This window comes from Serinus canaria, chromosome 8 (genome assembly GCF_022539315.1).
Source record: "Serinus canaria isolate serCan28SL12 chromosome 8, serCan2020, whole genome shotgun sequence".
Lineage (NCBI taxonomy): Eukaryota > Metazoa > Chordata > Aves > Passeriformes > Fringillidae > Serinus > Serinus canaria.
In genome coordinates, this window is record NC_066322.1 from 14150022 (window position 1) to 14172903 (window position 22882).

The 22882-nt window shown below is 43.9% G+C and overlaps 1 protein-coding gene across 4 annotated transcripts; it reads right to left on the bottom strand.

Annotated features, from left to right (window-relative positions):
* Window positions 1-556: 556 nt before the first annotated feature.
* Window positions 557-19685, bottom strand: LPAR3 (lysophosphatidic acid receptor 3). 4 transcript variants are annotated; one of them, XR_007778180.1, is made up of 5 exons: window positions 19226-19543; window positions 13535-14006; window positions 10347-11104; window positions 2277-3840; window positions 557-2181 (listed from the first exon to the last, which is right to left on the bottom strand). XR_007778180.1 is itself a non-coding variant. In XM_050977683.1 (4 exons), the coding sequence occupies exons 3-4, from the start codon at window positions 11080-11082 to the stop codon at window positions 3491-3493; spliced, it is 1086 nt and encodes a 361-aa protein (XP_050833640.1). In that variant the 5' UTR covers window positions 11083-11104; window positions 13535-14006; window positions 19594-19685; the 3' UTR covers window positions 557-3490. The 4 variants fall into 4 exon arrangements, 3 of the variants coding, with proteins under 3 accessions (XP_050833640.1, XP_050833641.1, XP_050833639.1); XM_050977683.1 differs by lacking the exon at window positions 19226-19543 and adding an exon at window positions 19594-19685 and having other exon boundaries at window positions 557-3840; XM_050977684.1 differs by having other exon boundaries at window positions 557-3840; window positions 13821-14006.
* Window positions 19686-22882: the final 3197 nt, after the last annotated feature.

The following is a 22882-nucleotide window of genomic DNA, read 5'->3' on the forward strand; positions in this document are numbered from 1 at the left end:
GCTCCAAGGAAAGCATTCTGCAGCAACAAAGGGAATGTCACTGCAAATAGCACCATTCTTCAAGCACCCGTTTGCAGGCTTCTGGGGGTTTTTCTCTTTTTTTTTTCCTTAATTAGACAACAGAAAGTATAAGAGACCTCAAACCCTCCCACTTACTTGTAGCAGAATGATTGGTAACACCTCTCAGACCTTAATCCAGATGAGGAGTCCACCAGATGAAGTATTGTAAAAAAAAAAAAATTAAGTCCCTTACCTTTGCAGAAGTCACCTTGTCCTGCTTACCTGGAAATATCATCCACAGGTACTTGTTTTGCATCCTAAATCCCAAGCTCTGCAGGAGAGACCTAATGTTTTTTCCCCTGCTACAGATGCTCAAGATCTTCATCCAAGCTCTCTTCAGGGCCTGATTCAACCAAGCAATACTCTGGCCAGTACTGCTAGTAAATAGGAAAGTTTTATTAAAACAACCCCCACCCCACCCTGGAGCCACAGTAACATGGAACAACATTTCCCCATGGTTGTTCAATCACCATTCAAACAGGAGACAAAACAAGACTTTCATTTTGAAGTACCATTTTATTTTCTATTAGGTTTGCATACAGAGCTTCAGCCTAGCTCAGACCAACTGTGCACTGCAGTAGCTGCAGGGATGTAGGGACAGGGGTGCCTGCATGCTGGGCCTTGGCAAGGCCACCTGAGGTGGCTTTGCAGGGCAAGGTTTCTGTAGCAGCCTGGAGCAGGGAAACAGGGGTGGCTTTGGTGAGAGGACAGCAGAAACTTCCCTATGTGTGACAGAGCCAATGCCAGCTGGCTCCAAGACAGACCCACCCCTGTCCAAAGCTGAGTCCATCAGCAGCAGTGGCAGCAGATCTGGAATAATGTACCTAAGATGGATGAAAAAGACCCGTGCAACTGCAGCTGAAAAGGAGAGTGAGGGTTTGTGAGAGAAACAACTGTGCCAACACCAAGGTGGGCAGGAGGTGCCCCAGGCACCAGAGCTGAGCTTCCCCTGCAGCCCATGGAGGCCCATGGTGGAGCAAAGGTCTACCTGCAGCCTGTGGAGAATCCCGTGTGGGAGAAGGGGAATGCCCAAAGGAGGCTGTGAGCACGTGGAAAGCCCAAGCTGGAGCAGGTTTGCTGGGTAGTGACTCCATGGGGGACCCATCCTTCTGGAGAAAATTGAGAACTGTCTCCTGTGAGAGGGACCCCAGAAAGGAGAGGGGAAGAGTTTGAGGAAACCTCACGATGAGGAGGAAAGAGTGGCAACAACTGATGAACCAACACCGTTCCCTGTCCCCCTGCACCACTGTGAAATGGAGATAGAGAAAATCTGGAGTGAAGCTAAGCCCAAGAAAAACAGAGGATGGGAGGAAAGCATTAGGATCTGGGTTTATTTCCCATTATCCTACCCTGATGTGTATGGTAATAACTTAATTTTTCTCCAAGTCAAGTCTATAATTGGTGATGAATCTCTCCCTGTCCTTTTCTTGACCCATGAGCCTTTTGTTTAATTTTCTCTCCCCTGTCCAGCTGAGGAGAGGAGTGATGGAGCAGCTTTGGTAGGCACCTGGTCTCCAGCCAGGCTCAACCCACCACACCACCGCCTCTACAAAGCACCACTTTACATGCTTTTCAGAACACCAAAGCAGTGAAGTAGTATTTGCACAAAAAAATTGCATTATAATAGCAAAAAATGTGTAAACATTTTTAGCGTTGCTCAAATACAGCATCTACCTCAAATACTGGGCCACATCCCTACAAGATGGGATGGGATGAGCATGTTATGGGAGATGTCTCTGAACAGGGCCTTACTGTGTTTGCAAGACATGCTAAGGGCTGCTGTGAAGTCCCCCAGTGCATTCTGCAAATCCCCTGCTCAGCCTTTGAGCCAAGGCCTGGCTCTGTTTTGACCAACACAGTCCAGATATCCATGTGGAAGTGGCACCAAAGGAAGAATTTGTCCAAACTGCATCTCAACTTTATCTTTCAGCTTCATAAAATATGTCCTTGGTGTTGGTTCTTCATGTTGTTCTCTGATAATTCCAAGTGGCCAAAACTTCCAAAACTTTCCAAAGTGACCTCTGGTTGTGGTGACCTGCCTTGATACTGGGGATCAGACTTTCTCTAGGAGACAACACAGGAAACTCCTCTTGATGTAAAATGGCAACAGGGAGTTCACTGCTGTTGAAACCAGAATGAACCAGCATGAGCCTTTTAGAGTACTGAGAAACTACAATCCAGTTTTCAATTTGAAAGTTGCAATAGAAGAAGTTTACCATAGAGCTCTGTATTGCTGGACCCTCTGTTAGAGCATAGTCCACGAGTCAAACTCCAGCTGTTTGGGTTGTGGCTGCCTCAGCAGTAGATTTGATCAGTCACAATGCTGAAAGCCCTCCATGGCTCGCTGCTTCACGGCCCCTTCCTCAAGTACCTGTTCCAGTAAGATCTGTTTGCAAATCAGAGGTTAAATGTGGTCCAGACAAGGCCTGACAATCAATGCATACTGTACCATGGTAGGGGGCTTAAATTGATTTAATGCTTTTTTTGCCTGTAAATTAATTTCTATTTTAAATAGCTCGATTGAGTGTGGACATATGGGTATTTAAACTTCCCTTAAAAGTTCCCTTGTAAACCAGAGGTTTGGATCTCATTTCCCTCTGGCACAGCAGATAAAGAGGAGTGAGCACACCCATTTGATGTTGTCTGGGGAAGTAAAAAATGAGCATAATGAGCACAGCCTCACTGCTTTTCTGTTAATCCACCCTCAATGCCTGCCTACAAACAGCAGCAGAGAGTGCACTGTCTTTGCCTGCAGCACTCACCCCACTGTGGAAGAAATAATGGCTTTTGTGCTTTCTGTACTCTCAGATCCTGACAGTCCATGGTCAGACACTCACACACATTGATGCCTGGTCTGGCTCTCCCATCACAGCCAGATTTCTGGCATAGCTTTAATAAACTATCAAACTACTTATTTTGAAAGCAAGATACGGAGGAGGAAGAGAAGAGGTAAGCATGAACTATTTCATGAAATTCACAAACCAAGAAAACAGGTCACAATTCTGTCCAACCAAGCCTGCAATCCTCCTCAAGATGCACAGAAACTATTCAAAGCATAAATACTCAATGAATCCCAAACCTGCACAGTCAGGCAGGTTTCTTCTCTCTGTAGGAGCTTAAGGAGGGTCTCTTTACATTGCTTACACTTTGTTTCCATGCACAAGAAGTCTCTGAGAGGTATTTATTCCATTCACATGAAAAAACAATTTCATGTACTTGAAAGACAAAAAGGATGGCAGTACAGAAAGTTTTCTTCCTTACAAAGTGTTTTTCCATCAGGCAATTATTTATAAGAACTTTTGTTAACACTGGAGTTGAGGCTCTGGAACAAAGTGGATATATTGTTTACTAGCTTTGCCAGTCGATCTCCTCTTACAAAACCTCTCCCTTCCCCCTCTCCTTTTCCAGCCAAGTCAGTCCCTTGCATAGCTCAGGAGTTTCCTTTGTCACCAAGATCTCCTTTTCCACAAATTGTCCCTTGAATAATGCCATCTTCAATGTAGTGGCCCGAGATATCCGTGCTCCGGCAGAGCACTGTGGAGGGGATCCGGGATGAGCGTCGCTCCTGGCTCCTATCCTCAGAGGAGCAGCAAATCATCCTTTTCATGGTAGCCCACATCTCATCATCTTTGTATGAATAAATTATTGGATTCATGACAGAGTTCAGCAGGGCCAGGAGAAGAAACCACCTTTTAACATGCTGAATCCCACAGTCAGTACAGTTCAGTCCGTCAAGCAATAAGACAACCAGGCCAGGGGTCCAGCAGACAACAAAGGCACCTAGAAATATAGGAGACAATAAAAAGAAAACCAAATCTGACTTCAAACTTCTAAGGTTTTGGAGTCTTTAATATCTTACAAGATTATTGAGTTTGTCAAAATTCTACACAAAAATGAGAAAAGCAGGAGAGGACAAAATTCTAATGACAGTAGCAAGATTGTATCTGCTACAGCTTCTCTGCCAAGCCCCGAGCAGGAGGCAGGGCAGCTCTCAGAAGACTGCAAGGAGCAAGAATCTGAGCTGCTGACAGCATCAACTCAAACACACATGGGAAAAGGTCATCACAACAATGATTTATCCATGCTGATAAATAAACAAGAGCTCTGGAGCATTTAAAAGCAGAGAACTGGCACTGGAACACATTTCCTGTGTTCATCTCCTTCATCTACTGGAGGAGAAGATACCAGGTGATTCACTTCCACCATAGTATGAACTAAAGAGACAAGTCTGCCACCCCACAGCTGACTCTGCAGTGCCAATTAATAAGACAGATGTCACATAAGTTACACATGTCCTGGGAGGGAAACCCACAGCTGGTGTGGGATGTGCCACTCCCTACAACACACAAGCACTGCGGGCTCCCTGTCAGAGCTGAGCCCACCTCCTTCCACTGCTCCCTCCCAGGCTCTGCATGCTGAGACACAGTAATTCACCTGCAGGAAAGAAATTTAGTTACACAGGAAAAGAGAGGAGGAACAAATAGATGAATTGGTGAAGGCGAAGGGAAGGATGTAGCCGTCAGAGCAAAGAAATGAAGGGGTGGGGAAAAAAAAAAACCAAAAGCAAAACAGAAAAAGTATGAGGAAGTGCTTAGTGATGGGGGAAGAGAAAACACTGCGAGAGAGGCAAAAAAAAAATTAAAGGGAGAATGAGGTAGAAGAGATCTTAGACTGAGCACAGCACAAAGAGAGCATTAAAACCACAGCTTAGAAGGCAGTTCAATATTGCATTTGCACCTTCCCATGTTCCTGCACACCCCCACCATAAGTGAGGGTGAGCAGGGGTAACATTGCTACCAAATGCAGCCTCAGCCACAAGCTGGAGAGGGGCCCTGCACTGCCCCATCTGCCCCTTGGTCCCCCGTGATCCCTTGCCCAGAGCCCAGGGAAGGAGTAGCCATGTGCATGATAATACTAACTTAGCACAAGCCACAATTGCTGTCTGACATACAGAAATAGAAAATTACAACTCTGCCCAGCAGTCACAGTTTGAACAATGTACCAAGGAAATTCCAACCACTTATCACAGCAGAGTTTCCCCATTTTGGAGCTTAAAAAGAAAAAAAATTCAAGAAATAATAGCATCTACATGCCTAAGAGCTCTCTGGGGATGTGGATATCTGTTCAACAGTTTTGGTAGAACAAGCAAGTCCACCTCATCTTTTCAAAGCTGTTGATGTTCCAATCTCCAAGCTGTGGAAGGCAGCAGCTGGAGGGAGCCTGGCTCACAGCAGCAGCAGGAGCCAGAGGCAGTGCCAGAGGCAGTGCCCAGCAGCAGGCAGGCACCCACCAGCAGTGCTGCACACACGGGCTGGGGTCAGCAGCACTGACACTTCTCCCCACTGAGGACTGCAGTGGGCATTGCCCAGATGGCAGACAGGCCATGATGGTATGTTCAGGGATTTGTGTGATTTAGCAAGCACTAGAATTGCTGAAAAATGTATCCAGGACAAGGTATTGAGGATCTTGCTGCAACATTTTGCTCCTGGACTACAGACAAAATTCAGCTGATTTACTCTGTTCTGAGCAATACTGCATAGAAAGGCAAGAGACCATCTCTTCAGAAACTGAACTTTCTACTCTGCTGTACCAAGATTTTTGTGATGCTAAGTGCTAATTTCATGGTGTTAGTTTTGAGATACTGGTTAGCATCAGTAACATTCCTCCATTGCCCACTGGCACTGGGAGCTGCATGCTGCTACCACAACACTTGTTTTCCCTGGTCAGTCTCTGTACTACACACTGGTTTGGCTCCTGCATGCTGAGTTAGCAGTTGTGAGTAGGGCACCAGCTCTCTCTTATCATTTACAATGGACAAAACACTGCACAGAATTGCTGTCCTGGGCTTCACCAGCAAATCCCATCAGTTTTAACAAGGGCTGTAACCCAACCACCCAGACAATACTGTGCCTGCTTAAGTGTCTCAGCAAGAGCTCACACACAGAGCTTTCACTTACAAGGGTCACTGGCAAAGCTGCCAATCCACCAGCTGCATGCAGAAACTGAGATGGTAACAAACCTTTCTCAGAACAGACACTGAAAGTATTTTGACCACTTGTATCATAAAGAGTGCAAGGTGCAACCATGCTTTTATAGAAGTCAGCAGGAGAGGAAAGAGACCCCAAAAGGCACATCTAACAAAAGACACAGAAATCCCTCCTTCAAACACAACTCAAGATTGCAGACAGGAGCAGTCACAAACTCATAGGATGTATCCCTGTCTATCTATACAAGCAAAACCCTAAAAGGTTTCAAAAGTAAGGGAAGATAAAAGGCACCTGCAGGCATGTCTCCCCACATTTCCCATGACTGAAAACAAGGACAGGGCAATGCAGTGTCCAAGTTCCTGGATAATGCTTTCTTGGGGCTGCTGCCTTGACCCCATCAAAAACACATTTTGCTCTTAGCACCACAGAGATGAAAGTGAGGCACGTCTCAGACTCGCAGCCTTGCTCAGATTTTGTTATTTTTACCACCAAGCTTTCAGAGGGAGCCATGGTTAAGTATAAAAATATATCTTAGTCTCAGCCCTTCTGCAATTTTCTTGTTTGCAGAATATTTATCCCATAGGAGCTCCCCTCCCTGACAAAGTGACACACTCCAAAAATAATTTAACTTCTGGGACTCATTAAAATTCACAAAAGTGATATGAAATACAGCCTGACTGCCACATAGATTAGGACAACTCGGAGTCTCTTCACCAGATTATGGGAGATCACAATGCCTCAAGGTTAGTTTGAGGATTTTCCATTAGATTTAACCATGGAATTTCTTGTAGATTACATCATCTCTGTTTAAAAATTAATTCCTGTGGATCTGGGAGCACTACTGATGCTTCAACAGCATCATTTCATAAACTCCTGCACATCAAGGCTGTCCCCAAGCATGCCAACACTGAGAGGAAAAAAAAGTGCAGTAGGTTCCAGATGTCAATGCCACATGTGCGACCAAGTTAAAACAGCAAGTTACCAATTAAACTATAAATTCACTGAAACTGAAAATCATCCCCTCCAAAGCTGCTATTTCAGCAGGAATCTCACTACCAGGTTCAGAGGAGCTGCCACATGCACAACCACCTGAAAATCACATACCCACACACCTGCAGCCACTCTTCTTCAAAGCTACAATCACAGGCTGAGCTGGGATTATGCCACCAGGTCAGACCAAGAGGATTTTAGCCCCTTTTTTCCTGGTTTCACATCTTCCATTTACAACTAGATAACCTTGTGGTTCAGCATGCCAAGGGGAAAGCCTTACTCCTATGCCATGATGGACTATTTTAGGTGTTATGGCAGGAGCATGCAGATGACAGAGACTTGACTCCCAGCCTCTGGAATGGATCCTCCAAGCCTAAGTGATGGTGCAAAAAAGCCACCACAAGCTGTGGTCACCAGGAACCCATGAAATGACACTAAAATCTCAATTCCCCCAACTCTCAGCCATAGGGCCACAGGAGGGGAGCACCCAGAGAGGACAAGGATGTTTTGCTGGAAGGGCAGCCAGCCACAGCCCAGCCTTCCCAAGGAGGGAGCAGGAGGAAGCTGGGAGGAGCAGCATGCCAGCAGTACCCAGCTACACAGCCTCCTTCAACAGAGGAGAGGGATTTGGTCCTGAATCTCCCATGAAAGCCATAGAGCACATGCACAAGAATGTTGGGGATTATTAGGCATTATCCAGCACAGCATCTTGGAATGGGCTTTTAGTTAAGATGGTATCAGGTGTGTACTCCAAAGCCTTTTCAGATGTTCCAGAAAAAAACATTTAAAATAACTGCTTTGGGCAAAACCCACATGCTGCACATAGCTCTAGGCTCTTGCATGAGTGGTTATAAGCAGAATTTTGGAAGAATCACTTTGGTCCCTTGGTGACTCCTGCTAATTGGAAAGTCCAGAAAACATGCTGTTTGGTTTTTAATGCATTTTGCACACAGCGCTTGAATGACTTGGCCAGGAGAGCGCATTTCAAACTGTTTAAAAAAATAAGTTCTCATTCTCGGAAATAAATTATTATAAAAAGCCCCTCAGAGTCAAAACTTGGGGAACTGATATGAAGGAACATTCCAAGATACATTTCCTCTGACCCATGATCTTGAAGTAGACTGTACACCCAGCAACACCAGCACTAATTTAACTTCTTTGGAAGCAGGCTCTCTTTGAGCTTTGTTTCTGGCTGACAAAGTAAATGTACAAAATTAGGATCTCTAAAGCAGCACTCAGGCTAAGTTAAATTTGCCTAGTCTAGCACACAATAACATTAAATGTTCTGCCTGAATTATAGTTCAATTTCATGGCTGAAAAGCCATATGCTGTGAGTAAGGGGAAGCTAATGCTGAACTTCAAATCAACCCATAGTCCTGAGGCCCCACTCCCTAGGAAAAGAAATACCAAGTTCAAAATGAGATTTTAAGTGGGTTTTATTTCCACACAGCAGCACAGTCACAGAGAACACTGAAGGCTTGCCACAGGCTAAAGGACCTTGAGGGATGAAGGAATGGCTGCCACCATCCCTATCCCTCCAACTCCCACACTGGCTGCAGGGTGCAGTTCTGCTTCAACAGAAATGCTCAGAGAACTGCTTGGTAAAGGTGCTCTGTTTTCTGTCTCTTTCCAATGCAGCAGTTAACTACAGCCTACTCATCCCTATGCATTACTGCAGGATTGCATTTGGAGCAATTCAGAGTTTTTCTGCAGGGATTTTCTCTTCCAGGTAGATGGTTTAGGTTTCACTGCATGGGAGCTTAGGTGGGGCAAAAGATCAAATCTTGCTCCTGCAAGTCAAGGGCAGAGGGACAGGAACAACCACCAAATTGACTCCTAAAGAACAGTTGGGGGATGATTTAGAAGGAAAAGGCTTTGGCAGTGGATAAGCCAACTCCAGAAGACACAGAAGTATAAGTGAGAACCTTGTACATGCTTGAACTACCAGTCCACTTTGTTTTACAAAGTCAGGCACTGTGGAGTTTAATGGATTTCAGCTTCTGAAGCTCTTTAAGACATCATTTGGTAGACCAAGGTGTTATGCAGCACAGCACTATTATTTCAGAAAAAAACAATAAAATCAGGTACCAGACTGTGCAAACAGCATCCAAAAACTGCAAGGGGAAGAAAGGGTCCTCAACTCGAACCTCCTACCCTGGCAAGTCCTACTGCCATGAAAAATTACACTTTTCTCCCAGAGCTCTCTAATACTACCATGCAGAATGGCACACCTGTGGCCCAGGTACACATGACCACCAGCTTTCCCAACAGCTGCAGCTCTGCTGCACTGGCTCATCCAACCTCAGAACAGCTGTTAGAGCAGTAAAGCCACATTTATGGGTTTAGAGTCCACCACCACCTGAGACCAGCTTCACAAATGTCTCAGTATATCCCCAGTTCCACCTGGAGCCCTGCTGACATGATATTTGGTTTCCAGGACACATCTTGCTCAGATTCAAGCAATTCTGGAAAAAATTGACTGCTACAGCTGATATTTGTTCCAAGTATCAGTCACCTGATCTGTTCATCTCTAATTTAATGTGCACTACATCATAATTCCCTGATGAAGTGATCTGAGCTGCTCAAGTATTAACTGTGCCTTTAGGCTAGAACCCAGGGCAAATCTCGTGTTATGATTTAGAGATCTAAGGCTAGACTGTACCATCATTATCTAAAAGTATTTTGCACCATGCAATATCCACATAATGAAGGTGGATCCTTCCCTTGAAAAGCAAACCTCTATCAAAGTCACAGACCCACCAGCCATTCTCTCCTTTCCCCAGGGAAGGGGCATTTCCGGGGGAAGAAGTTTCTATGCCCAGGAAACAGCCAAGAAGAAGATGTGCAAAGAAAACTATTGACATCCAGCATTAGTGCTTGTGGCCTTGTGCAAATAATATAAAACATTATTTTGAAAATGTTCTACTAAGTAATTATAAACCTTCACAAACCTTTCTCCAAAGTGATTTTGTATCTTTCTGCTAAAAAAAAGAAAAAAAAACAGCCAAAACCCTTTACCTTCAAAATTTTTGTTTTGTAACAATGTGCCTACACTTTTTTCTATGTGTTGACCAGTGCTCTGTCTCATGTTTCTGTATGGTGCAACAGCTCTTTCAGTGTCTAAAGCTCACAGAAGTCTAGATGCCTCCAGCACTTGAAAGTTCAGTGAGGTTTCTCTGTGTTAGGAGGGCTGAGCAATTTTTGTGGAGCTTTTTGTTGGTTTTTTTTCATATAAAAACTAAACCAAACCAACACAAACCAATCCACTGCCACTGCCAGCCTTGCCCACCGTGGTTTGTAGTCTCTTACCTAAGACAGTCATGACAGTCTTCATAAGCTTCACAGGGGTTCTCCTCCGGCTGATGGACCCGCTCGTGTGTGAGGACAAGACGTTGGTTTTCCTCTGGACGTACATGTAGATTCTTATGTAAACCACCACCATAATGAAGAAGACAACCAGGTTTAAGACACTCCAGAACACCAGGTAACTCCTGCTGTAAATGGGTGCCAGGGACGAGCAGACAGTAATGTCACAGAGGCAGTTCCACCCCAGGGTTGGAACAGCACCCATGAAAATGGCAATGGCCCAGATGGATATGATTAGGAAGGTGACTCTCTTCTTGGTGAGGTTGCTGTGGATCTTCATGCGCATGATGGACATGTGGCGCTCCACGGCGATGACCAGCAGGTTCACCAGGGACGCCGTCAGGCTGGTGTCCAGCAGACCCTGGCGCAGGAACCAGCGGTTGACCGTCAGCGTCTTCGACACCGGGCCCGTGTTGAACATCAGGAACACGTAGGCGATCCCAGCAAAAAAGTCTGCAGCCGCGAGGTTGGCCAGAAGATAGTAAAAGGGAAAATGGAACCTCTTGTTCCTCACCACAGCTGCTATGACCAAGGAATTAGAGATAAAGATGAAGAGGCAGAAGAAGGTGCCAAAGCACAGAACGCCGATGAGCTGCGGTCCTGTCCACTCATCCGCCGTGTCCGTCTTTGTCCTGTTGTAGAAAAAGTCCATGCGCTTGTCATAGTAGCATTCGTTCATCCTGGATTAAAGACCCTGCATCCTAGGGAGGGTGGAAGGGAAAAAGGAGGAAGATTAACCATCAGCCAATAGTCCTTGCTTCAATCGCTATAGCTTCCCTTTTGGGGCCAAGGGGTTGTGACAGGGACACCAGAGGGTGTGTACTTGGAGGCCTTAAGTAAAAATCCAAACTGTACAGGGTTGACACAGAAGATACTCTGGAGGTCCATAGTGCATGATGCTTGGCTGAATCAGGAATTTAAAAATATTTTCCTACTTTAAAAATTCCAGCACAGTTCTTTTGCACAAGCAACAAAGTGGAAGTTAAAAAAATTACTTTTGGAGGTCATGGAGAAAATCTGAGCAACAGCCAAGCCATTCTTGCTGTGAAATCCCATGTTTGAGCCACAGCCCCATCATTATTTCCATTCCTCAGTATAGCCAGTTGGGATAGGGAAGCATAAATCATAACTCTTCCACTTTACTGACTAAGCAATAAAAGGCACATTACAGAAAAAAAATTAATTACATTTTAATAAATGTAAAAAATGTATGTATATAAGGTACTAGAGGCATATATATTCTGAGTGCATATCTGTTATTTACTACGAGAGGACTTAAGTCAATGTGCTGAAAAGGGAAAAATATTTTCTAGATATTTGACTATTCTAAAGCCAGGAATTATTTTATTGGGCTCTCAAGCACCACACAGCCCAGTTATCTTTAAAACCAAAATCCAGTTCCCTACCCAATCACAGGCTAAAGCAAGCCCCAGAAGCAGCACTGTGCTGGGGTTTATTTCTCATACCCACCCAGCACTATTTTGGACACAGGGCTATTAATCCTGATGTGGAGAGGGAGTGCAAGTTCCAGATTCCATCACATTTCTGCTGCTCTGGAGAGGTCAATGTCAGTTGCTTTGGCAATTTCACTGCCTTTTTATGAACCTGCACTAATTTACACAGGAGATCTGACTGCAATTACTCATGGGTGAGACCTTGCAGGGTCTCACAGCTCAGAAGGGAGAGTTTGTGTCTGATCATCACCAGCCCTCACATTCACTGTCAGTATCTGAAGAAGGGTTTTAGCAGTTCATTAAGAGATTTTGTACAGTTTTAGCAAAAGGCAGGAATACATCCATGGCACAAGATCCTAATCACACAAAAAACCTAGAAGAGGTGGTTACAGGCAGAAAGATTTTAAAAAGTGTAGGCTTTCCACCTCTGCAGCTAAAATTGTTAACAGATAAACATCAGGCTCACTTAGTCTGTTATTACTCTGTGGTTATTTCACAGTTAAATCTCATTTCCCCAGGGACTGGGAAGCAAATTAAACAATCCCCAGCAGGCTGGTTAAGGCACCACTGTTGTATTAAAGATTCCTTCCAAGCTTTGGACTAAAAAAGTCCATCTTTTGTCATTTATGTTACGCTACCTGTGTTATTTCATGCAATATTTACAGTAATTTTAAGTCAAATTACACTATTCCATAATTATATTTTCAGGAAGTTTATATTTTTTTAATATTCCATTTTTCTGAACTAGCTCCTTAGCATTTTTTCTTTGGTTTTTCCTAATTCTCACCTAGTAGTCAACATGAAAGCAGGCCACTTGACATTGTTGTCCATTTCATTACCCTCAAGAACCTGGCCAGCCACTTTCTTTACAAAAGTCTGTATTACTTTAAGCATCAAATTTAAACACATAGTCAAAACTAAGAACAGCTACTTAAGGACAAAAAGTGGAAGGAAACAAGTAAATCATCCCTTGTGCTGAAATATTACAGAGCATCCCTCCATCCAAAAATAAAAAGCCTCAGCACTGCAGATCCACTGCAATGAGTCAACAGGAATTCAACGCCCACTGCTCTCTGTTCACGGGAACAAGGGGGGAGCTGGGCAGTCAGCACCTTCCCCATTCTCACCTAGGAGCCACTCAAAAATCAAATTCAGTCTGTGAGCGACCAGAAGTCCCTGAGGAGGGACTGCTGCTGCAGACAGCAGCTACTCGAGTAGCCCAGGGCTGGGAACCCTGCCAGCAGAGAAGGCTCTGCTCTAACACATCAAGGCAGGAAAGGACTTACTGAGCTTGACATTAGGCTTTTGTAGAACAGACCAAATGTCTGCAAATAGAAGCAGCATTTTGGGCAAGAATGGCAGGGAAAAGAAAAAAAAAAAAAAGCCAAAACTGTGAAAATTACAGGGAAGGTTTTCTGAACATGTTGTATCTTACTGTGTAATCATCTCAGCAGATGAATCTCTTGCTTGCAGTGACAGGAGAGTAAAGAAATCTATAGATGCTTTTTGCCTCTCATCTGTTTAAAAGCTTAAAGAAATCCAAAATATCAACTCTGAATTTATTCTAAATACTTCAGCATAATGAGGTCCCATCCTTATTTGAAGAAGTAACCAAAGGAAAAAAACATTCACACATCCATAATTCTCCACTGAAATAATTACACTACAAACACTTACTGTCACCCAGCAGAGCTCAAACGACAAATGACTTTGAAAGAGATGTCTTGAGGAATTGAGGTAAGGTGAGAAGGAGCAGAATAGCATCCAGCTGAGGTCTCAGAGCCACAGGGCAGACTCTGGAGATTTCCAAATGGAATCTGCACCAAAGCAGAAGCTGAACTGGAGCAAGTTTACATCCCAGTCCTTGGAAGTGGCGATGCAGCACTTGGCTGTCTGCAGCCTGTGTGCAAAGAGCACTCACAACAGCAGGGGCCTTGCAGACAGTGCAAGGTTTTCTTCACACCTTTTTCTGAAGTCCTCCTGGCAGAATGAGCCTGGTCTCAGGGGAGCTGTACAGCTGAGACAGAGCTATGCAGCTGAATCCTCAGTGGTCCTGCCCCAGTCCACAGCAGGCACAGGGAGAGAATATTCCATAGTTCCTGGCATGTGACATGTCCCAGCAGGACTTTCTTCTCCAAGGTCTTCTCTTCTGCAGCCAAATCAGAGATGATTATCTTAATCAGGGTAAAACTTAAGAAGAAAAAAATAACCCCTAAATATAACCCTTTATTAAAAATAATCCTTAAATATTACATATTTCAGATCTGTTTATTAAGTACACAAGAATTTGAGTATTCAGGCAAAATGCTGTTCAAAGTTAGTAGAAAAACAGCTAAACTTATCATTCCAGACTTAAAAGGCTAGAGAGTCATCCAGAGTCTGTAGCAGAGAGCTCCCCTGTTGTGCTACTCACTTAAAGAATTCCCTTATTTTGCTTTGAAATTGGCTCTCCCAAGCTTGATAGTTCTTGGGTTTTTTAATGAGAAAGGACAGCAGACAATCTCTATTCACCTGTTCTACACCACTTGGTGTTTCCTATCCCACCATGCAGATCTCCAGCAGCTCTCACACACTGCATATTCTACAGGTGAGCTGAGCTAACAGCTTGCTCTTTCACTTGCAGGCAAATACATCAAAACTTGTCGAGTGCCAAAAACATAACCTTGTCTAAAAGGTTCTTTCCCTCATTACAACCAATAGTAGCCGCAAAATCACAAAGTGATGGACTATGCTCTGCATTTTCCTCTACCACTCTTGAGTAAACATTCAATCTTTTTCTCTTTTTTGAATGGGAAAAATCCTCTGTTCCAAAAAATCTCAAAGGATTTGGGATTTTAGCTAAACTGTTTTCAAACTTAAAAGCACACTTCTTCCCAATATACAGTATCTTGAATATTATTTGTCTTAATGACAGATATATGTATTTTAATTGCTTATAAATTCCTCTAAGACAGTATAACTCCTACCAAGTCAGAATATGTTCTTCACTGTTCTTTAAATAAAAGTCAAGAATTTGCATGACTGTGTAGGAATAGATTACACTAGCTACCTGAATAAAGAGTTAGTGAAATAAAACATCACCTAAATAATGTTTTCAACAAAAGGTTTGGCTAGTTGCAAGTTTGCATGCTTTAATGGTTGTTATTCAATTGGAATCTTTTTTGCTTCAATAAATTCACTGAAAATCTGTATATTTATAATTAAATTTAATATCAGCTATAAAAGTCAAGGATTTTGCTGATTGAAACTGTGATTAAAATTAGCTTTAAGTAATTTTGATTAAAAATTAAATCTGGCCTGTAAATCAGCTCTAAGTTGAGCTACTCATTATTAATGCAAACATTAATGAAGGAAAAAACAAATAGTATTTTAATGATAAAGTCATTATAAAATTTAGCCTGCAAGCCATAATGTAATTCAAGGCACACTCCCATGGTTTTCTTCCCCGTCCATTAAAAACCAAGATGTTTCAATACATTGACTACAACTGTATTGAAGGGCTGGCATCAGTTTGGGGGACTTGGATGGCTTCTGCCCTGTTTCTGTATAAATGCAAGAGGGAGGGAGCAGACAGACCTGGGGTGGCACAGAAAGCTACAGTGAGATTCAGGATTCAAGCCAACTTTAGAGATGGACTGAAAGATCCTGAGAGCAAAACTGAGCCTACAAGGAGGACAAAAGTGGTGAAGCCCTTTAGCAGGGCAGAAAGCCATCTCAGGGGGAGGGAGGGTGTGTGCCCAGGCAGAGCACCCAGGTTTACTGAGCTGGCACAGGAATTTCTGTGCAGAATTTCAGGGCAGTTCAGCACCCAGAAGGATGCCCTGTGGAACAGGAGAGATCCCAGAGCCAGAACGGTCCAGGCAGGGCTGTGAGATGGAGCAGAGGAGCAAGCTGTGCCCAGGCTCAGCCTGCCAAGCAGGCAGCCTGCCAGCTCTGCCTGAGCACTTGGCCTCCTGGCTCCCCTTCTCCATTAGCCAAGACCAGGTATTAAAGACAGATCTCTAAGAGATTTTGAAACTTATTACAAAAGTTGCTCTGCAGAAAGTTGAGTTTATCACAATGACTGATCACAGGCACAAGTGGCATACTGTGAAATACTCTCTGCACATTCAGACTGTCGCTGCAGAGAAATATCAGCAGCAATTGCCTACTTGCACACATTCCTTCAGCTTTTTTAATCTACCCTACAAGTAGCAGATAGCTCTTGCAGAGCACCACAAAAGGAGTGCCTGGAGGTTTGCAGCCAGTGCAGCCCCTGACAGGGCTCCCCAGAGCACAGCATTTGTCTGCCTGCACCCTGTGCCACAGGCAGACACAGACACCCTCTGTCCAGTCCTCTTCTTCTAGATAAACCACCCCTGCTGCTTTTGTTTTCCTCACTCCTGAAAAGCTCTGGCTCACCTTGTTCCCCAGAGGAAGGCACAGGCAGAAGGAAGGCAGGGTGCTGGGCAGCCAGAGCTACAGCAGCAGCAGTACCAGCTCACAGTGGGAATTGGTTCCTTGTTCCCCTCCACACCCTGCTGCATGGATGGCCACGGAGGAAAACACAACCCAATGATTGCACAGTAACCCAAGAAACCCATCCAGGTTACCTCAGCTTAAAAAGAAATACCAGTGCAGAAAGGGGTGTGTAACACAGCCGAAGCCAAAAATGTTAATATGTAACTGTAAGGAAGAGTTTTGTGAGGTAAGTGCTCTGGTTCACTTTTAATTGTATTTAGTAGTTTATTGATATTATAACCAAAATCAATTTAGAGAAACAAACTGAAAGGAAGCACCTCATTATGCATACAAATATATCTCAACTAAAGCCTTTTTTTTTATCTGGTACTACTAGAGGACATAATTGAAGCCAACATTCATTTACCAGGTCTTACAGAAACAAATTATCTCAGAAATGCAACTGTTTTACATTTTGTTTATTACAGAAATTGTGCAGGCACTGCCTGTGCTTGAAACAGCATGGTACACAGTACACTTCGAGGACCTGAGAATGTATTTTTTTAAAAAAAAATTTAAATGCAGTTTTACAAATTAAAAAAGTTATAACTAAAAAACCATGAGGCCAAATGAATAAGTTTTTCAGCCAGAGAACTTGCTTACTAGTGAGGGAATCTATTTGTGGTTTTGTTTGGCTCTATTTTTTTCTTTAACTGTAGTATCTCCAAGTTCAGATAACTTGCTGAACTCAAATCAATCACTCCCAAGCAGCATTATCCCACTACCTTGGTCTTCAATACCTTTTAGACTAAGGAGAGCAAAGTGCCACATCCATTTTCTCTCCAAGCCTGTTTCACTTACATAATATTAACTTATGGAAAGTGCAGCAGCCCTCATACTTCCACCATGGTTCTGGATATTTCCAGTAATAGCCCATTTCTGTGGTGTCATCTTTTGGACTGGGAAGGGAGTGGGGCAAAAGGAATGAAGATGATTCTTTGGCAACACTTAGGTATCTGTGGTGGAAACATTTAAGGTTTTTATTTATCATACATCCTGCATAAAAGGTATCATATAGCATACCAGTGCAATACGGTACAAATAGAAAGCCTCGAGAAAAGTATTAAACCTACCAAAAATACAGACCCTCAAGACTAAATATTTAAAGTTGCAGAGAGAGGAAGTAGTACCACCAGCCACGAACCACAGTGCTCTGTACACACAGTCTGATAAGAGGTTTAAAAATCACTGTCAGGGCACACAAGAGTCACCCTGTGCATGTGAGTGACAGAGCTGCTCCTCTACCAACTGCTGCAGGCTGACACCGACAGCTGAACTGTGACACAGAGATACAGGGACACCTCCACCTAGGTATTCCAAATCTCAGGCTCCAGCTCCTGAAATCCCTTTAGTACAAAGCTGCTCTAATGCACTAAACTGTCTGAAAGCTCTGATGCATTGCAGAAATTTGTTAGGCACAGATAGCAAGTAACTCACTTGTTACCACAAGTTTAGACTTCAGACTTTGGTAATTTAAGACTTTCTGAAATTATGGTTTACTAGATCTATATATGGAGTTCAAACTAAAAACTTTACTGCAAAGCCTTCATTTAGTCTCCTTTAAGTGTGGTTCTGAAAGGAGCTGGCAGGTCATCCTATAATGCGGAAACAGACACAGCATTTAAAGTATTTAAAAGTCATTCAAACAGCCTATACATTGTGAAACATGCCTAGAAGAAAATACCTGTTCTGCTTCTAAAGTAAGTTTCCCATTTCTGCAGAACTTCCAGGTCCTCTCACTGATCACTACCAGCTCCATTTTACCATTCAACAAATCAGTTTTCTTTCACAAAACCTACAGAATGCAGATACAGACTATTTTAGCACAGTCCCAAACAACTCAACTTTTACTCTTTATTTTCAGGACATACTGATGAGGACCTAAATCACACCACTGCTGATTAAAACAAGTCACTTCACTGCATCTGATCTGTTAGGAGATTCAGAGACTGGATTCACAAGCAAATGTGTCAGTGGAGCTGTTAGAAACAGCACACTCCAAGACCTTTTTGCTCAAGACATAGAAGTTGGCCTAATGGCATAATAGTAGAATTCAGGTATGTCAGTCTTTAATTCTACTATCCCAGACAAATACATTCTCTAGAGCATCAAATCATATACTTCAGAGATTTTGTTTCATTGTCTGATAGCATAAACCTGTGCTGGAAGACATTCCTAAAAGGTCAGTGTAGCACAGGAGGATAAGGACACAGCCAGTCTAACTTGTCTGAAACTTTCACCTAACCTTCTGAAAAAAAAGATAAATAACATCTTTCAGCTTTGCATGGCGGTAAGAACTTTTGCTTCTTTACTAATTATGCAGATTTGGGTTTTGGGGCTGTTTGATTTGTTTGCTTTTAGTTTGATTTTCAGTACAGAGATAAGCTTAGTGAAATCAGATTTTTCACCATATAACTGGATTTGAGTTGTGCTTTCTACTGCACCTTTTCAAAGACCTTAAGAATATGCAAGAAGCCACACATGCAGCCTAGTTTAAAGAACAAAGCTACAGCAATGCAGCTTACCAGTCTGCAACAAGAAATCTCTTTTTCTAGACTCATATTACAGTTAGGAGAGCAGATCTAAGTACATAGTCTCTGGAAACAGAAGGGTACAAAACTGCTTCCTCTCCCTCTCCCCCCCGGCTCCGACTTTGTTTCCTTAAGGGAAAGAACCTATCATGGAAAATAACGTAGTGTATTTTTTCGGTGTATTGCATGGGTTAAGATAACACCGTATTAAAAATCGCTTAACACAAGACCCTTTGCCGGCACCCGCAGTCCATACGAGCTGCCCGCGCCTCAGCAGGGCAGGGCCCCCGCGCACCCAGGGGTGTGCAAACGGAGTCTCGAGTGCTTGCAAACTCACGTGTGTGCTTCTGAACGCGCGTCTCCGTGCCCGCACACACCGCGACGGCTCTCCGGGACAGAGCGGCAGCTCCGGGCTCTGCCCCGCCAGGCTCGGGCGGCGCTCCGGGCTCTGCCCGCTCCGCTCACCAGCACTGCCCGGGGCTCCGCTACCACCGCAGAGAGTTTTACAGAACTGAAGAAGTTTTGCCAGCCCGAATCCTGGGGTAAAGGCGCATTGCTCCCGGAGCTCGTCCAGCCCGCAGTAACAGGACTCCTTCCCACCGCTGCCCCCTTCACCGAGACGTCGCCCCGGGACGCGCCCGCCCCGCCGCCCCGGCCCCGCGCTCGGTGGCAGGGGCTGAGCCTGCCCGCCCGGGCCCCACTCACCGGCAGCCCCGGCGCGGAGCGGAGCAGCGCCAGCGCCGCCGCCAGAGCGGGCTCGCCCGCCCGCCCCGCCGGCCTTAACCCGTCCGGCCCCGCCCGCACCTGCCCCCGGCCCGCGAACGGGAGGGCTCGCCCAGGACTTTGTTTCCTCCCCGGGGCCAAGGTTTGGCTCTCCTGCGGCACGGGCGGCTGTGGAGAACGCTAGGGACACCCACGAGCTGCACAAGTCCGAATTGCGCTGCCCGAAAAGCCCATCAGAAGGTCCGACATCATTCACACCTTAGGAAACAAATGCAAAACCCGGATAAAACTGCAATAACTTCTGCGAATAGACCCTGACAGTACAGACCGGTAGAGCGCCACATGTAGCTGTTCTTTGAAACAGTGTAAAAAGCAAAAAACATTTCACACCCGTTTCCGTATCACAGTGTGTGATACGGAAACTTGGCGGCTCGCACCACCTCCAAGGGGCCGGAGTGAGCACACGCAGCTTTGCAATCAATGGCAAGTCAACCTCAAAAGTAGACGGTAGTACAAAATCACATTTATCTGAAGCCTGTTATCAAGCGGATCTGACACATTGTTACCTACCTCAATCACTTTCTGGGGCCAGGCACTTGCCCACATAGCGCAGACCTAGGCACAGGTCTGCTCAGAGCTGAAGAACTGACTAAACAAAATCTCAGCAGAAGATCTCTGTCCCACTTCTCAGAAATCCTGGTAACAATTACAGCATGGAACTTAGGTGTTAAAGGCTAGGTACAACCTTGCACGTGAACATTATATATGAAATGCCAAACAGACTCCATTCCAATTTTTTTTCTTTTTTAAAAAAAAAAAAAAAAAAAAAAAAAGGAAAAAAAAAAAAGAAAAAAGAAAAGAAAAGAAAAGAAAGAAAAAAGAAAAACCACAGAATAAGAGCCAAAATCATATTGACCCTATTCCCCACACTTGAATGCTCACCTTGAAGATGGCTCAGGAAATTTTCTTCTCTTTCTTCCTATCCACGTCTCATCAAGCTTCTCATTCTCATCCATTTCTATCCTCCTTTTGTTAAGTCCTATAAGCAATTAGCAAAAGTTTCCTATTCCCAAAGAACAAGACTACAAAAGGCAACGTCCCTTTTTCAGAGCACTTTGCAGAAGTTTATGTTCCAGCTCTGCTTCCATTACTGTGCATTACCTCCTTAGCAGCTGGAGTGGGACCACCTCTTAGCCAGGAACTGTGTTCAAATCTGTATTAATGTGCAGAATTCAGAGTCAACATATGCCAGATTTCCTGTTACGTTTCACCTCTGTGGAAAGGAGGGACAGTAATAGCCTCCAGCCAGTGTGTCTTATCTCCTTTTTCAAGAGGAAAAAAAACAGAACACCAGATGGTGAAGATAAAAAGTGGTTTCTACAGCACATTAGTGACCTGCTCTAATATGGTAGGGCTGAAGCAGCAGCCTAGCTAGCAAGCATTTCATATGATTCAAATCATAAAAAATCAATACTGGACAAGAAAGCCTTATGATTCCATTACAGAAATTAAGTCTTAAAAACAGTTAAGAATTATTAAGTATTCTCTGCATTTCTTTTGTTGATAATGCTTTCCCTCATTCCCTGAGGGGTTCTCTCACAAACAAGTATTTATCTGAGCAGTGGTTTTGGCAGGTCACATTAAGAAGGAGTTGGAGGTTGAGTGAGGAGCCACAGCTCTGCCCCATGGCTCGGTGTCAGGGGCATGGGAGCCACCTCAGCTGCTCCAGGGAAGAGAGGCACCAGTCTCTGGAGGTGATGAGCCTGTTACATTGTTCATAATGACATGACTAATTACCCACACACTTGCTTTACTACCTGCTTCTGCTAGGTTCCAGTCTCTAACCCAAGATTTCTGTAAGTACTGGCAGAGGGCAGAGCTGTAAGGAAAACTCTGTTCATTTTCAGACACGATGGAACTGTTTGATTTAGAAAGAGGCACTCCAGAAAGCTAACCAATAAAACAGCAGCAAATTCAGAAAACATCAGCATCTTGTACATCACCAAGTAGACTGCACATTGTAAGGGACAGGGGACCTTGGCAGTCAGTTAATGCTGATCCTCCTGCAGTCTGCAGAAGAGTTTTTGGGTTATCCAGAGCCCCAGAGCACACACCAAAAGACTAATATTGCCCCAAACAAGTTCTGCAAATAAACACCAGGAGAAAACTAGACTCTTCTGTCAACAGTGGAAGACAGTAATGCTCTGTTCTAGATCACACAATTTATAAAAAGACAGTTACAGAAAATCTTTGCTAAGAGCACAGTGTCTTGGTTATTGGAAGCAATTTCAGTTATAGCCACAAGCTGTAGTGAGATTAGGCCACAGCAACACATTGCATAGCTGGAATGGGAAAAAAATTCTGTCCCAAATACATTTCAGCAACAGGAGCATTTAAATGTGCAGAACCTGGGTGATCAAAATCCTGACACCAAAAAATCTGTTCTAGACACCTAGCTGCAGCCAAAGCAATGGCATTCACTTTCAACAACAATAAAAGTATAATTGTTATGAAGGTAAACACTAGGCAAGAGATTAAAATAAATTTTTAAAAAGGGGGAAAAAAAAGCTGCCACTCATCTCACTCATATCAGGGCAGCATTTTGAATTGCCTTTGCCATTTGAAACACTGATAAGCCAGAACCTGCAGAGAACTGTTAGTAGTTAAGAACACACGGCCAGACTGAGTCCTGGCCAACACACTGACATAATCTACTGAAGAGGGGCTTTTTTAGAGGGCAAATAGTGCAGAGACAAAAGTGGAGCATCTCATAGAAATGAACACCCACCCCAGGAACTGTCAGCACCCCTGGAAGTTTCCAGAAGTACCTGGTCAACATTTATGCACTTCTATCCTGGAATTGTTAATAAGTTCCCCAAAGTCCTCTGTTCTCATTGACTAAAGTTTATAAAGAGGCAAGTAGAGTCTTTACAGCTGACCATCCCAAAGACAGCTAGAAAGTCACCTGCACAAACCAACTGCAAGGCTCAGTTGCTACAGATTTTCTTCCAATTAACAGGTGCTTGAAACAGAAGTAAAACTCCATGGCACTATTTTTGACTGAATTTTTCCTCTGGATTATGACAATACAATAGAATAATACTACCAAAAAAAAAAAAATCTTTCCAGCAGCCTTCAGATAATGCTTACCATGAAATTTTTCTACCCTGTAAAGATGTCTTAAATTATAGCTAAAGCAGTAAGTTTAATCTTGACACAGTATTAATCAATATTGTGGGTATAAAAGAAAAGACGGCCAAAAAAGATAAAA